Genomic DNA, 12,548 nt, shown 5'->3' on the forward strand with positions numbered 1-12,548 from the left:
GAAAGATGTGGTTATTCTGGGGATTTGCCTGGGAAAAAAAAAGTGCTAACAAAAGTGCTGTGATGAGAACCTGACGTGGGGGAGGAGGCACAGAAAGGGAAGAAGATGGCCACAGAGGTGGCTCTACCTTATCACTGTTCTTTGAAGTGTGCTGTCTCTCTTTAATGCATGGGTACACCATCTCTTGAAAGAACTTACTGGCCCCATACTGGCCCTTTCCGATGTGCGAAATTCTCAGAAGTGTCATTAGAGATCATCTGTTCACAAGAACATAAAGAGGCTGGACATCCTTTGCTAAGCTGGAAAAAGGGAAGTATATGGAAAGCTAGTTCTGCGTGAATAAAGTGATGGCCCAATTGGGACAAGAATGTGAAATGTCCTAGATCATAACCTTTGAGAACTGTTTTCCTGTTAAATCAAATATTGCTTGCTCCAGAATCCAATTTCTGACAATAGTCAGCAACATACGTATAGGAAGAATACACGTATAGGAAAAAAATATTTTTTATAATTGTATAGGAAAAAAAATCTGGAACAACCAACACAGACACAGTGACAAACATACTTCCTGGTCATTCAAAATTCCAGCACAACCTTCAAGACAGTTCTGGTAGGACCAATGAAAGATTACATATTTGGGTCCTGACATTAATTAATTCTGCCATTTTTCTTTCGAAGTGTGGCTGCAAACATTTTTAAAGAAGTTACATTAGAGTGACGGCAGTGTATAACGGTGGTTTCATTCAAACAGTGCAGAATTTAAATTCCACTTTGTAAAATCCTCCCTAGCTGGTGGAGACATTTGTCACCATCTATTTAAAAAACAGATACTTTTTGGTACAGGAGTATGATAAAGCCCTAGAATTATAGAATATACACTATTACAGTCACTAAATTAATCTTAATTTGCAAACCATCCAGATCAGATATTTTTTTAAAAAAGAGTCTAATGTGTTCGTAATATTTGTATTGAATGCTGCTAATTTATGTTACTGAGCCCCCAAAATGTTTCTTTGTATTCAACCCTAATCTTTAATTATTGCAAAGCAGCAGTCCTGCCTCTCCTGAGGGAAAGGCAATTCAAGGCTCTGTGCATAGGACACAGGTCAACAAAATACTTAAAATTCAACATTTATGCCTTGCATTGGCTTCTAATACTACTCCTTTTCAGTCTACTCCACCATTCCGCACTTTCCTCAGTCCCCTTACTTACCAGTTGCAAACCTATTCTACGAGAGTGATCTAAAAGCTGGGACGCTAATGGACTTCAAATTAAATTTCCCTGTTGTAAGGACAGTGGCTGCCTCACAGCCCCTCTCCTGTGGCTCTTTCTGCCCTAAGAGTACGGGGTATCCAGAATATGAGAATAATCTCTATTCTGCTTTTACAATCTCTCCAAGGTTGTTTAGGTGAGGATTGAGGAAAGGGAGACTGAAAAGACTTGAAGAGAAAGGCAGCAGTAGGTACCAGTACATCAACCAGGTGTATTCTGAATTCTGGGGACGAGAACTGCATCTCAATCTGCAACACACATACGAACCATTATGGTCTGAAACAGGAATACAACTGTTCCAGGTCTTTGCTAGTGGAAAAGGGTCTAAACAGAAGACCACATTTTCATCCAGAGTTACTGTAAGTGATCTTTCCTTATCAATGCACTTGTATGGTATTAGCATGCTCTAGTTAGGCACATGTGATCTAAGCCATACTTAAACTCAAGCAATTACAAGCAAAACTTTCCAGGCTGGTGTGTTTCACATCTGTTGCTAAATTAAAGCCCAAGAATGACTAGTGCTATATTTCTAACACTTTCAGGGGGTCTCAGACCAATCTGAAGAAAGGAACCATACGCTGATGATATTGTACTACACTGTATTTAAACATTAATTTTTCCTGTCTCAGTAGTCTGAAGAAGATGCTAGCCAAGACACTATCACTTCTTTAGGAAGAATCACTGATGCAAATGTTACCAATTTTTAACTTTTAATCATTTTTTCCTGTTTGTTTATAATTCATTTTGTACAGAAAAAAAATAAAAAGAGAAAAGGTCCTAGCTCAGAATACTACATATTTTTTATTGTTTGTTTTTTAAACAATGACCCTTCACATAAATCAGAGATAAAAATAGTTTTGCTGATATGGTTACTGCTTGTCCTACAGGCCAAAAATGTAACAAAGAGAGAAAATACAAGAACATAAAGAAAAGTGTGAAAATGAAAACAAAGTTATAGCAGCAACACTAACAGATTACAGCGGGCAAGAATAGTGAAATGGAACAGTAAAATAATGTCCCCTTATCAATCTTTATTCTCCTTGTATATGAATGAACAGTTTACAAATCAGTCCAGTTTCAGATGAAACTGGAAAAACAACTTGCTCCATAAGAAGTGTGTGCTTCAGCCTACCTTCATCTATTTTATTATAAAAAATATTTTCATGACTTATCTTCTTGAATACGTTACTTTTCCGTAGAAAACACTTGGCGTGCTTAACACTACTTTGTTTTTTTCAGCAAGATCAGATAACACACACTTACTAGTCTACTGTTGAGTATCTGTAACTGCCCAGTAGGATGCACTGCAGCACAGTCGTTACTTTCACTCTTTTAAAATAGACCATTTTCAACTCCTAATGCACAACCCTCCAGCATGGCTTCAAACCAGCATTATGTTTCCAATTTTGAATGGTGGTGGGTTTTTTTGTTTTTGTTTTTTTTAACATATGCATTTAAGTAGGAACGAAAGGAAAACTTGTTTCTGAGACTAAAATAAGGGATGTTATTTTAAAGAGCTGGCAAATTAAGAATTTTAAAGGCAAGGCTTCAAAATATAACTTCACAACTTCCAAACTGACCCCAAACTGCAACTAACAAAGAGTCTCAGGTACATTCCAGAAAACAATTCTTCCCATTCGGATGTGCCACAATGGTACTGTACATTGTCTTGTTTTGGACCAACTGTCTTTCTACATACAGACTGTTCCTTTTCCCAGTAGGTAGCATATCAGCCATAATGAAGCCCATGACACCTAACCATATGTGTATTCCAAGCTACATATGTCTATATTTTGAATTAAACAGGTGCCTTAGAGGAACTCTTTACAAGAAATCCAGTGGAAACAAGACCCATAAGATTTTCATCTCAGAATGAATTTATCTAAGCCAAGACACGAAGTGTTGTCTAACCTGTTTCTCTCCTTCAGGTAAAATACCACAGTTCAACGATGATGCTTGTATTGTCTGTTCTCCCTCACCAGTCATAGCAGAAAAAAGAGTTTCCATTTCATGCAACCTGTAGCCTGTCTTCTGTAGACCAGCTTCAGCCTAGGAGAAAGGGAAAGAAGGGGAAGCAGAGGACATCAGTATCTAAAGTACAAAGAGAATAGAGATTTAAAAAAAAAAAAAAGGAAAATGAATTTTTCTTTAAATTACACGACAGGGACTCAAAGCATATACCTTTTGGCTCTGTCAAAAAATGCCTCCACAGAAAAATAATTTGGCTTCATTATCTCATCTTCTTACTGCAAAATGGACAACAGTTTTTCATTTCTCAGAAGTGTTCCTATGTTACACCTATTAATATCTATTAATCGTTTTCAGAAAATGGGAAAATAAAACAGAGTAAATGTCTGCATTTTAAACTTCATGAACAGATGTTTCCTCTGTACCCATGGTTTTACTTGGCCACTGGTCATTGAGAATTAGTTAGTCCACTGTGTAACTGTCTCTAAGCAATAAACATGTTGATACTGTATTTTGTTTTTCAGGAACAGTTATACTCCATAAACTAAAGGTGTCCCCCCTTTACACAGGGGGATAGGATAGGACAGGCGGAAACAGTATTAAAATAAAAGAGGGTTGATTTAAATTAGATGTTAGAAGGAAATTCTTCACTCAGAGGGTGGTGATGCACTGGAACAGGTTGCCCAGAAAAGCTGTGGGTGCCCCATCCCTGAAGGTGCTCAAGACCAGGTTGGATGAGGCCCTGGGCAACCTGATCTAATAGGTGGCATCCCTGCCTACAGGAGGGGAGTTGGAACCAACGATCTTTAAGGTCCCTTCCAAACCAAGTCATTCTACGATTTTTGGCCTGGCACTGCTTCTTTTTCTTCTTTAATGTCAAGAGAAAAGCAGTCTCATTTCACAAGCTCACTTCCAATTATATTCTATATTTGTTTGGATGAGAGGCCAAAAACTAAACATCCTAGTTATAATGAATGACCACATTGCCACGTAAATAATTTAAAATATCATTTTAATATCCTGTTCATACAAAAATAAGGAAAGAAGGTTTTGTTGTTTTTTAAAATATAGACAAGTGGGAAAATTGCAATCTCCTCAAGGTTTCACAGTTGAAGGTCAAATTCTACTGACAGTTAGTAAGACTATTTTTTTTATGATGAAATTACACCAATATAAGAGGCAGAATGGGAAAAAAACACCTTGTAATCAGATGTATAACAAACAACGTATATTACCCATCTTCTAGTTTTTATTATATAAAAATATAATATATATAGTATATTACTGCTTCTGGTTTTGAGGCTGACCTTTTCTGCAGTTTCAAGGTTAACAAATTTAGCAGTGTGCTGCCTACATGAAAAAATCTTACACAATCTCAGATTACTAAACACATTCCTAACAGTTCGTTACAAGAGGCAGCTGCCAGACAAGTAAAGCAACAGCTACTAAACAAGTAGTGCATATATTTTTTTTTTAACTTGTCATTATACCTCTCAAAAGTTTAAACAGAAAAGGCAAAACCAAAACAAAATACACACTTATACAACTAAGCAATATTCAAATATAATATTATTATAATACATAAATGATTGATTGCTAGGTGGCATCGCAGCAACACAACATTGTTTCTTTACATTCCTATACCTGTTTCTGACAAGCAAGCTCTCCTTCTACTTCTTGGGTTTTTCTCTCCATGTGATGCTTCAGGTTTATATACTCCTCACACTGATGACCTATGTGACTGTCATTAGAACTACAAACAAAAATAAATTTATATTAAAGAGCATCTCTGGTGAGCTAGCGAGGCATACATATGGAAAAATCTTTTGAACAATAACACAACCAGAAATACAAGACGCAAGAATTTCCTAAAGAAACAGTCGCATGGATTTCCCCCCCTTCTACTATTCATAATTAGCAATCACTTTTTAAAAATTATCTTGCACCTAAGTGAATAAACCTTTTAAAGCAACATGATCCACTATGAGCATACTATTTTATATCCTTTTTAAAATACAAATTTTTACTGATTTTCCAAGATGTCCAGTTTCAATTAAAAAGGTCACACAACCCAAAGTATATCATATGTTTCAGTAAATAATTTCAGTATGTTCCCATCGTGTAAAAAATGAGTATTGTTTCAACAGTTCTCAGCTACCAGATTGCATTAAGTTTTGAACAGTACTCTTTAAAAATTAGGTGTCCTCTTCTCACACAGGCTGATTACACCCTCAGATAACCTTCCCTTTAACCCATCATAGAGAATATTCACTGGTGAAGCTCCCTGAGAATGAGTTCAAGTAGATCATTTTTCCACGCTTCAAGTTACTCTCCACTCTCCCTGCCTTCTCCCACCCCCTTGTCTTTGAACAGTTTTGTGACCAGCATACGTTGCCATGTTACCAAAGTCAAATGATAATACTTATTAAATCCTATTGCTATTTGTTTGGTGATACTTCAGAACATCCCATAAAGTACATTAGCCATTGCATCAGCCTTGGACCTTCCTGAACTGGTCATCCAGTGACTCTCGAGCGCACTTGTGAGTAAGGCTATATTCTGGCAAGCAGCACCATCTTGTAAATATAACGGGATCTCTTTTTGTTAGAAGCTATTGGACCTCACATTATGTTAAAGATACATGTTTGTACCCTCTTTATTTATTGATCAATATGGATTCATCAGAAAGTTAAGTACAAAATAGTTTGGACTAATTACAAGCTTTTTAAAAAAAGCTCATTACGTATATTGTACAACATATAAAGCTTTATATATTGTAAGTAAGCAAGCAAAGGAAAGAGAAAAAAGTCATATATTTCTGTCTTTCTAGTTTCTAGACTCTAATTATGATGACTTCTCCAGACAGCTACTGGTAGGATATTTTAGACTATGGCTACAATGAAAACACAGAAGTTCCTGTCATACAGAAAAGGTCAGCACCATACCATGCAGGACAGGCAGAGGAGGCTGTGTTAGGACAAGTTCTGTTTAAGTCTGCTGCTCCCAACAGTTATATCACTGTGCATGGCAGAACGTTTCTAACTTCACTTGCAAACATTTGAAGCCTTATCCATACATATATTCACAATATAATTCATCTCTGAAAGTCTTGTTCAGTATCAATCACTTCCTTCCCTTTCTTGAATATGAGATGTTTCACTGCTCAAAAAGAAAGCCACATCTTTGGTTCTGATTAAAGGTCTGACCTAACAGTATACCTATAGCTCTCCCAGTTCCTTAGCAACACATCTACAGACCTGTCAGTATCTGATCTAGCTAGTGTCCAGCAAGTTATTGCTTTTCTCATCTTAATTTGGTCAAGTATTTTGCTTACTGCTATGAGCAGAAGAACAAGAGGTTACCCAAAAAAATCAATCATCATATATGAACTGTATGATTGTTACAAATTAAATTCTGGTATCATAATGATGAATTACAAAACCAATCCCCAAGGAAAAAGTGTTCCCTTCTGACAAATCCTTTTCTGCTCCCCACAATGTGCCCCATATAATCATGCCAGCTCCCCAACACACACCCCTTATATAGGGACATGCTGTCCTAGGGAAAGCACACTTTCCATAGGGAAAGCACTCTAATTTTCACTTAATGCTACACTGTCTCTAACCCATTGCTATAAATTGGATAAGTCACTGGTGGAACTCAAGATATAGGAGGTGTAAAAATAGCCAGGGTCACTTCTGTTAGCCTTCACTCTGTTCATGCTCTAAGCATCCCTCTGTCAGAATTGACAACCTTATCTCCACAGTCAGAGTGCTCTCTACTGTATAAACAATGTTACTGCTTTAACCCAATGCAAGTTTTGTCTTAGAGAAGCTAAATTTCCCCTTTCCTGCATACCATTCTAAGGATGTCATATAGAATCTTTTAGGTTGGAAGAGACCCTTAAGACCATCAAGCCCAACCATCAACCTAACACTACCAGGTCCACAACTGAATCATGTCCCTAAGCACCACACCCATACGTCTCAAGTACCTCCATGGATTGGAACTTCTTTTCCATGGGCAGCCCATTCCATTGCCTAACCATCCTTCCCTTGACAAAATTCTTCCTGATTTCCAGTTTAAACCTCCCCTGGCACAACTTGAGGCCATTTCCTTGCATCCTATCACTGGCAACCTGAGAAAAGAGACTGACACCCTCCTTGCTACAACCTCCTTTCAGATATAGAGGGTGATGAAGTCTCCCCTCAGCCTCCTTTTCTGCAGACTAAACCCCAGTTCCCTCAGCTGCTCCTCATATGTCTCGTTTCTAAGTCCCTTCACCAGCTTCGTTGCTCTTCTCTGGTCGCATTCCATCAACTCAGTATCTTCCTTGTAGTGATGGGCCCAGAACTGAACACTGTACTTGAGGTGCAGTCTCACCAGTGCTGAATAGGAAGGAACGGTCACAGTCACTTCCCTGGTCCTGCTGGCCACACTATTTCCGATACAAGCCAGGATGCCATTGACCTTCTTGGCCACCTGGGCACGCTGCTGGCTCATTTTCAGCTGGCTGTTGACAGGTACCCCCGGTCCTTTTCTGCCACTCTTCCCTGAGCCTATTTCACTGCCTTGGGTTGTTATGACCCAAGTGCAACACCTGGCACTTAGCCTTGTTGAATACCATACTGATCGACCATAGCTGATCGATTTAGCCTGTCCAGATCTCTCTGCAGAGCCTTTCTACCCTCAAGCAGATCAGCACTCCTGTACAACTTGGTGTTGTCTGCAAACTCACTGAGGATGCACTTGATCCTTTCATCAAGGATCACAGAATCATCATAGAACAGCTTGGGTTGGAAGGGACCTTAAAGATCATCTAACTCCAAAACCCCTGCCATAGGCAGGAATGCCACCCACTAGATCAGGTTGGCCTAGGCCCCATCCAACCTGGCCTTGAAAGCCTCCAGGGATGGATCATCATTGATAAATCAAGATCACTGATAAAAATATTAAACAATATTGCCCACAGTACTCACCCCTGGGCAACACCTCTTGTGACCAGCCACCAACTGGATTAATCTCCATGCACAATGACTATTTCAACCTGGCCATCCACAGTTTTTTACCCAGCCAACAGTACATCCACCCAAGCCATGGGCAACCATTTTCTGCAGAGGAATGCCGTGGGAAATGGTATCAAATGCTTTGCTGAAGTTCAAGAAAACAACATCCACAGCCTTTCCCTCATCCACCAAGCACAGTGTTGTATCATAGAAGGACATCAGGTTAGTCAAGCAGGACCTGCCTTTCATCCACCTATGTTGACTGGGTTTAATCACATGGTTGTCCTGCATGTGCCATGTGATGGCACTCAAGATGATGTGCATCTCACCTGCAAAATTGTTCCAGCTCTAACTGATGCTCTTCAACGTTTTGTTGATAGTATTCGACTCTTTTTCTTCTTTTATTGACAAACATTTCCTTCAGTTTATCCAGCTGTATTTTAAGATCACTAATCTCTGCCTGTTTAGCATTTTCCAAAGTTTTCAGATGAGTGAATGTGACGTCATAGAATTCTAACCCTTCATCGCTCTCTTCTAAAGTTCTTAGGTTATAAACAAAATCTTTTAGTTTGTTAAAATTTTCATGCATGCCTTGCAGTTGCTTTATGACATCTTGCAGCATTTTCTTTTGACAAGGGAACTGGCAATCATGTAGCTCTCTTTTACTAATTACTAAATGCCACTACATTTTGGGGTGTGAAAATATAGTTTTTGCCTTTATACAGATGGAAAACAGAGGCATAAAATAATTAAGTCACTCAAAGGAATGCTTTCTATCAAGAACCTAAGAGCAGTCTAGCGCCAAAAGAAGAGCTGTTAACTGCACACATTTCTCTTTTCTTGAAGACATTTATGACAAGTCAAATCAAATGACTGCCTATTAGATCTTTCCATTCACTAACAATATTAACTGCTGTGTCCCATTAGTCTTTTCTTGCCACTATTATCTTGATATACTTCCTGTGTCTCCTTCCCAATTACACTTTACTCATCAATTACAAACCTCCTGTTCTGTTATCAGTTAAGTCACTTTTCAGAAGTACAGCAGATATGAGGAAATAGCTTTATTTCAGTAACACATTAACCGCATCTTTAAACTTAAAAAGCAAGTAAACAACATAGAAGTAGTGCTCTTTTCTGGTGTAACTATCTGCTTCACTTCCATCTCTTCCTATTGTTTGTTCTCCATATTTGCCTTACATATAACGATAAACTCGGCAGAAGAGAAGCCATTATTATTTCAAGAAGTACTATATATATCATGGCTGATTTTTACTTGAATAAATAAATCTCTGCTCTGATCAAAAAACAAAACAAAACAAAACAAACTCACAAATCTCTGGAGTCATTGCAGCTTCTTGCCACACTATATTATTCTGTGTCAGTAGTTCCAGATAATCCCATCTGAATAAGAACAGGGTTGCAGAGTACAAATCAGACAACTGTGCCTTTCAAATAGTGGCTTTTTAATCTCCTTAAATGAAAGAGATTTCCAGATCAGCAAATGTGATGCAGTATCTCTATGCTAAAGCTTGGCACAATTTTAACCTCATTTTTCCTCACAGATAAACTAAAGAAATTAATCCTCCATGTTCAAATAATGAGTCTCTGCTAGCTGAAAGTGATAAGCATTAAAAAAAAAAAGCTTGCTTTTCTCAGGCACACTGAATAACAGAACAACAAACACTGCTAGAAGACAACAGTCTAGTGGTCCTAATTCTGCTGGCATAGAATTCCCATTCATTTTTAAGACAATCAAAATCAAATTAAGTGTTCTGTTCACATTATGCTTTTTGTTAGCTATCTTCAAATTATACTATTTTGTATACTGTAGCATAAGTAGTATCTTCTTCGTTAGGGTAAGCAGAAATAGATTTTTTTTGTAGAACACATAGAAGTGGATACTCATGAGCAGTACTGCCTCCTTGCCTGTTACATGCAACACTACATAAATACATTAAAGATAAGATACACCTATGGTACGCTTTCTGAACTCTAACAACACTGAAAGAAACTATGCTCAGTCTAAACCAAATAAAATATCAAAACACTTCTGTAAAAGCCATGTAAAAAAACTGACACATGCTTCATTAGCTAACCTTAGCAATACGTTATTAGACATTACCTTTGTGTAAAGAATCAAAAATAAAACCACATCTCCAGCTTATTAAATCCTTGAAATTATCAAACTTAAGTCACTTTACTTTTTTGGAAAGAAATGGTTAAGAACAATAACACTTTTTCTATTACTACAACTATTACTGGTACTATTACTACAACCATCTCAAAATTAAAACGTGATACAGTTTCCCATAAAAATAGCTTGCCTCTAAAAATATACTTCCTCCCCAACAGCACGTATCTTACTTGAATTAATGGCACTTGTAAATTGAAAGAGGTACTCTGAAGTGGATATGTGTTACATTTAACATGAGAATTACCAGCTTCATAGAAAAATATGAATAAGTAAAGATGAAAGATTGCTGTTATTGCAATATGACCCACAGACAGTCCTATCAGGATCTATGCACATCTCTGCTTACTGCCTTAAACTGAAAGATGTCAGTAGCCTTAAACATGTGCTTTCCACCAGAGACCTGTTTTTTTTTTTTTAAGAAATACATTTTAGTAGGATATAAGGGAGTATTCTGCCATTAATAACAGCCATATTTATAACTGCAAGTTAGCTTGAATAATGACCATATCAGAAATCAGAAATCAGAATGTGAATGGAACCCCCCTGCCATGGGCAGGGCACCTTCTACCAGACCAGGTTGTTCAAAGACTCATGCAACCTGGCCTTGAATGCTTCTGGGGGTGGGATTTCTGGGGAAATCACAGTGCAATTTTAAGTATAACTTGCATACATCACCTGGATGTCTGACAGTCAAGAGAAGAACAGTAAAAATACATCTAATGACATTAAAAGAAGGAAGCAGCACAGATATGAGACTACAACTTACAACAAGAACAGCTTAGCCATACAACATAAACTGCAAAGATACCCATTAAAATCCAATCACTTACTTCAAGCATATCCATAAAGAGCAGGTTGATAGGTACTCCTGTTGCTCCACGTATGGGCTTAACGGAATTTATATCAGCCTCTTTTACCAAAGAAAAATTACGGCTTAGTGGTCAATCAAACAAAATTGAATGCAGCTAGCATATCTGATTCAGTGGAGATTTCACTATTGTTACTAATAAAATGCTACTTCAGTGATACAAGATTAGATGCTACGTTTGAGCTAGTCACTTTTCAACTAAATAAAGAGAGCAAGGTGATGTTGAAGAACAATTCAGTATAACAGGTGAGAATTTTTCCAGCCTAAATGATCCTATGGTAACCTTCAGACTTCCATACAACCTCTACTTGTCAAATAGATTTAAATCCTTAGCATACTGTTCGAAGTATAAAGAATACGTACTTTATTCTCTGTTCCTTGCTATCCTTGTAACATACTGCACACTGCACCAAGAATAAGATATGCATAACAGACTGGTAGAGCTAATACAGTAGTATTGCTTGGATTCTTTTCAAAACTACTAAAAAGAGTGAGACACTCCCACATAGCCTGTAACCATTAAGTGTCTCTATCTAGTCACAACTGTTTTCCTTGATGAAGCAGTAAGAGACAAAAAAACAAGACCACCTGAATTTTATCACAGATGTTTCACTACGTGCTGCAAGTCACAGGAAGACATTCAAGTAGCACAGGCCACATATGTGCAGCTGCAGCGTTAAGTAGTTCTGTGCCCTATCACCGTTGCAAAAAACCCCACACCATGTGGATGCAGTTCCAAGAAAAAAAATACTACAGTTAGTGATACAAGTTAGCATCACTTCTGTGCTGTTTCTCTCTTCACTGTTAGTAGCTCTTCTGCTATTTACCTTCCAAGTAAGGTCAGATATATAAAACAGCAAACATACATCATGCATTATACAATCTTATCAGAGCAGGCAAAATATAGCAGAAACTGGAGGATAGGTTAAGGACCAGTAACATGTAAAAGAAACCTGGGATGTCTGGTAACAAGCAGGGACACATAGCTGGCAAAGTACGCGATGGGCTGTACTGTGGGGGTTCACGACTGCCTGATGTCAGGCTCTGCTATTAGGACAAGCAGAAGAATAGAAGGCATAAGGGACTGCATAAATAAGAGACAAAGTATGACTGTAAGAAACAATTACCCCTGAGACTAGGAAACAGGTGCATATGCTAAAGAGTATCCAGGAAGATAAATAGAAGGTTAGGCACTACAAGAAGCACTAACACTGGGTCCCTAGAGCAAGTATTCTC

The 12,548-nt window shown here is 37.9% G+C and overlaps 1 protein-coding gene across 1 annotated transcript in view; it reads right to left on the minus strand.

The window, feature by feature from the left end:
* CCDC57 (coiled-coil domain containing 57) overlaps positions 1-12,548 on the minus strand; it is a 33,176-nt gene that overhangs the window by 20,045 nt on the left and 583 nt on the right. Inside the window, exons 2-4 of the mRNA XM_066980358.1 lie at positions 8,577-8,929; positions 4,886-4,994; positions 3,185-3,322 (exon numbers count right to left, since the gene is read on the minus strand). Coding sequence (XP_066836459.1) covers positions 3,185-3,322; positions 4,886-4,994; positions 8,577-8,929 — 600 coding nt within the window. The remainder of the gene's footprint in view (positions 1-3,184; positions 3,323-4,885; positions 4,995-8,576; positions 8,930-12,548) is intronic.

This window comes from Anser cygnoides, chromosome 19 (assembly GCF_040182565.1).
Source record: "Anser cygnoides isolate HZ-2024a breed goose chromosome 19, Taihu_goose_T2T_genome, whole genome shotgun sequence".
Taxonomy (NCBI): domain Eukaryota; kingdom Metazoa; phylum Chordata; class Aves; order Anseriformes; family Anatidae; genus Anser; species Anser cygnoides.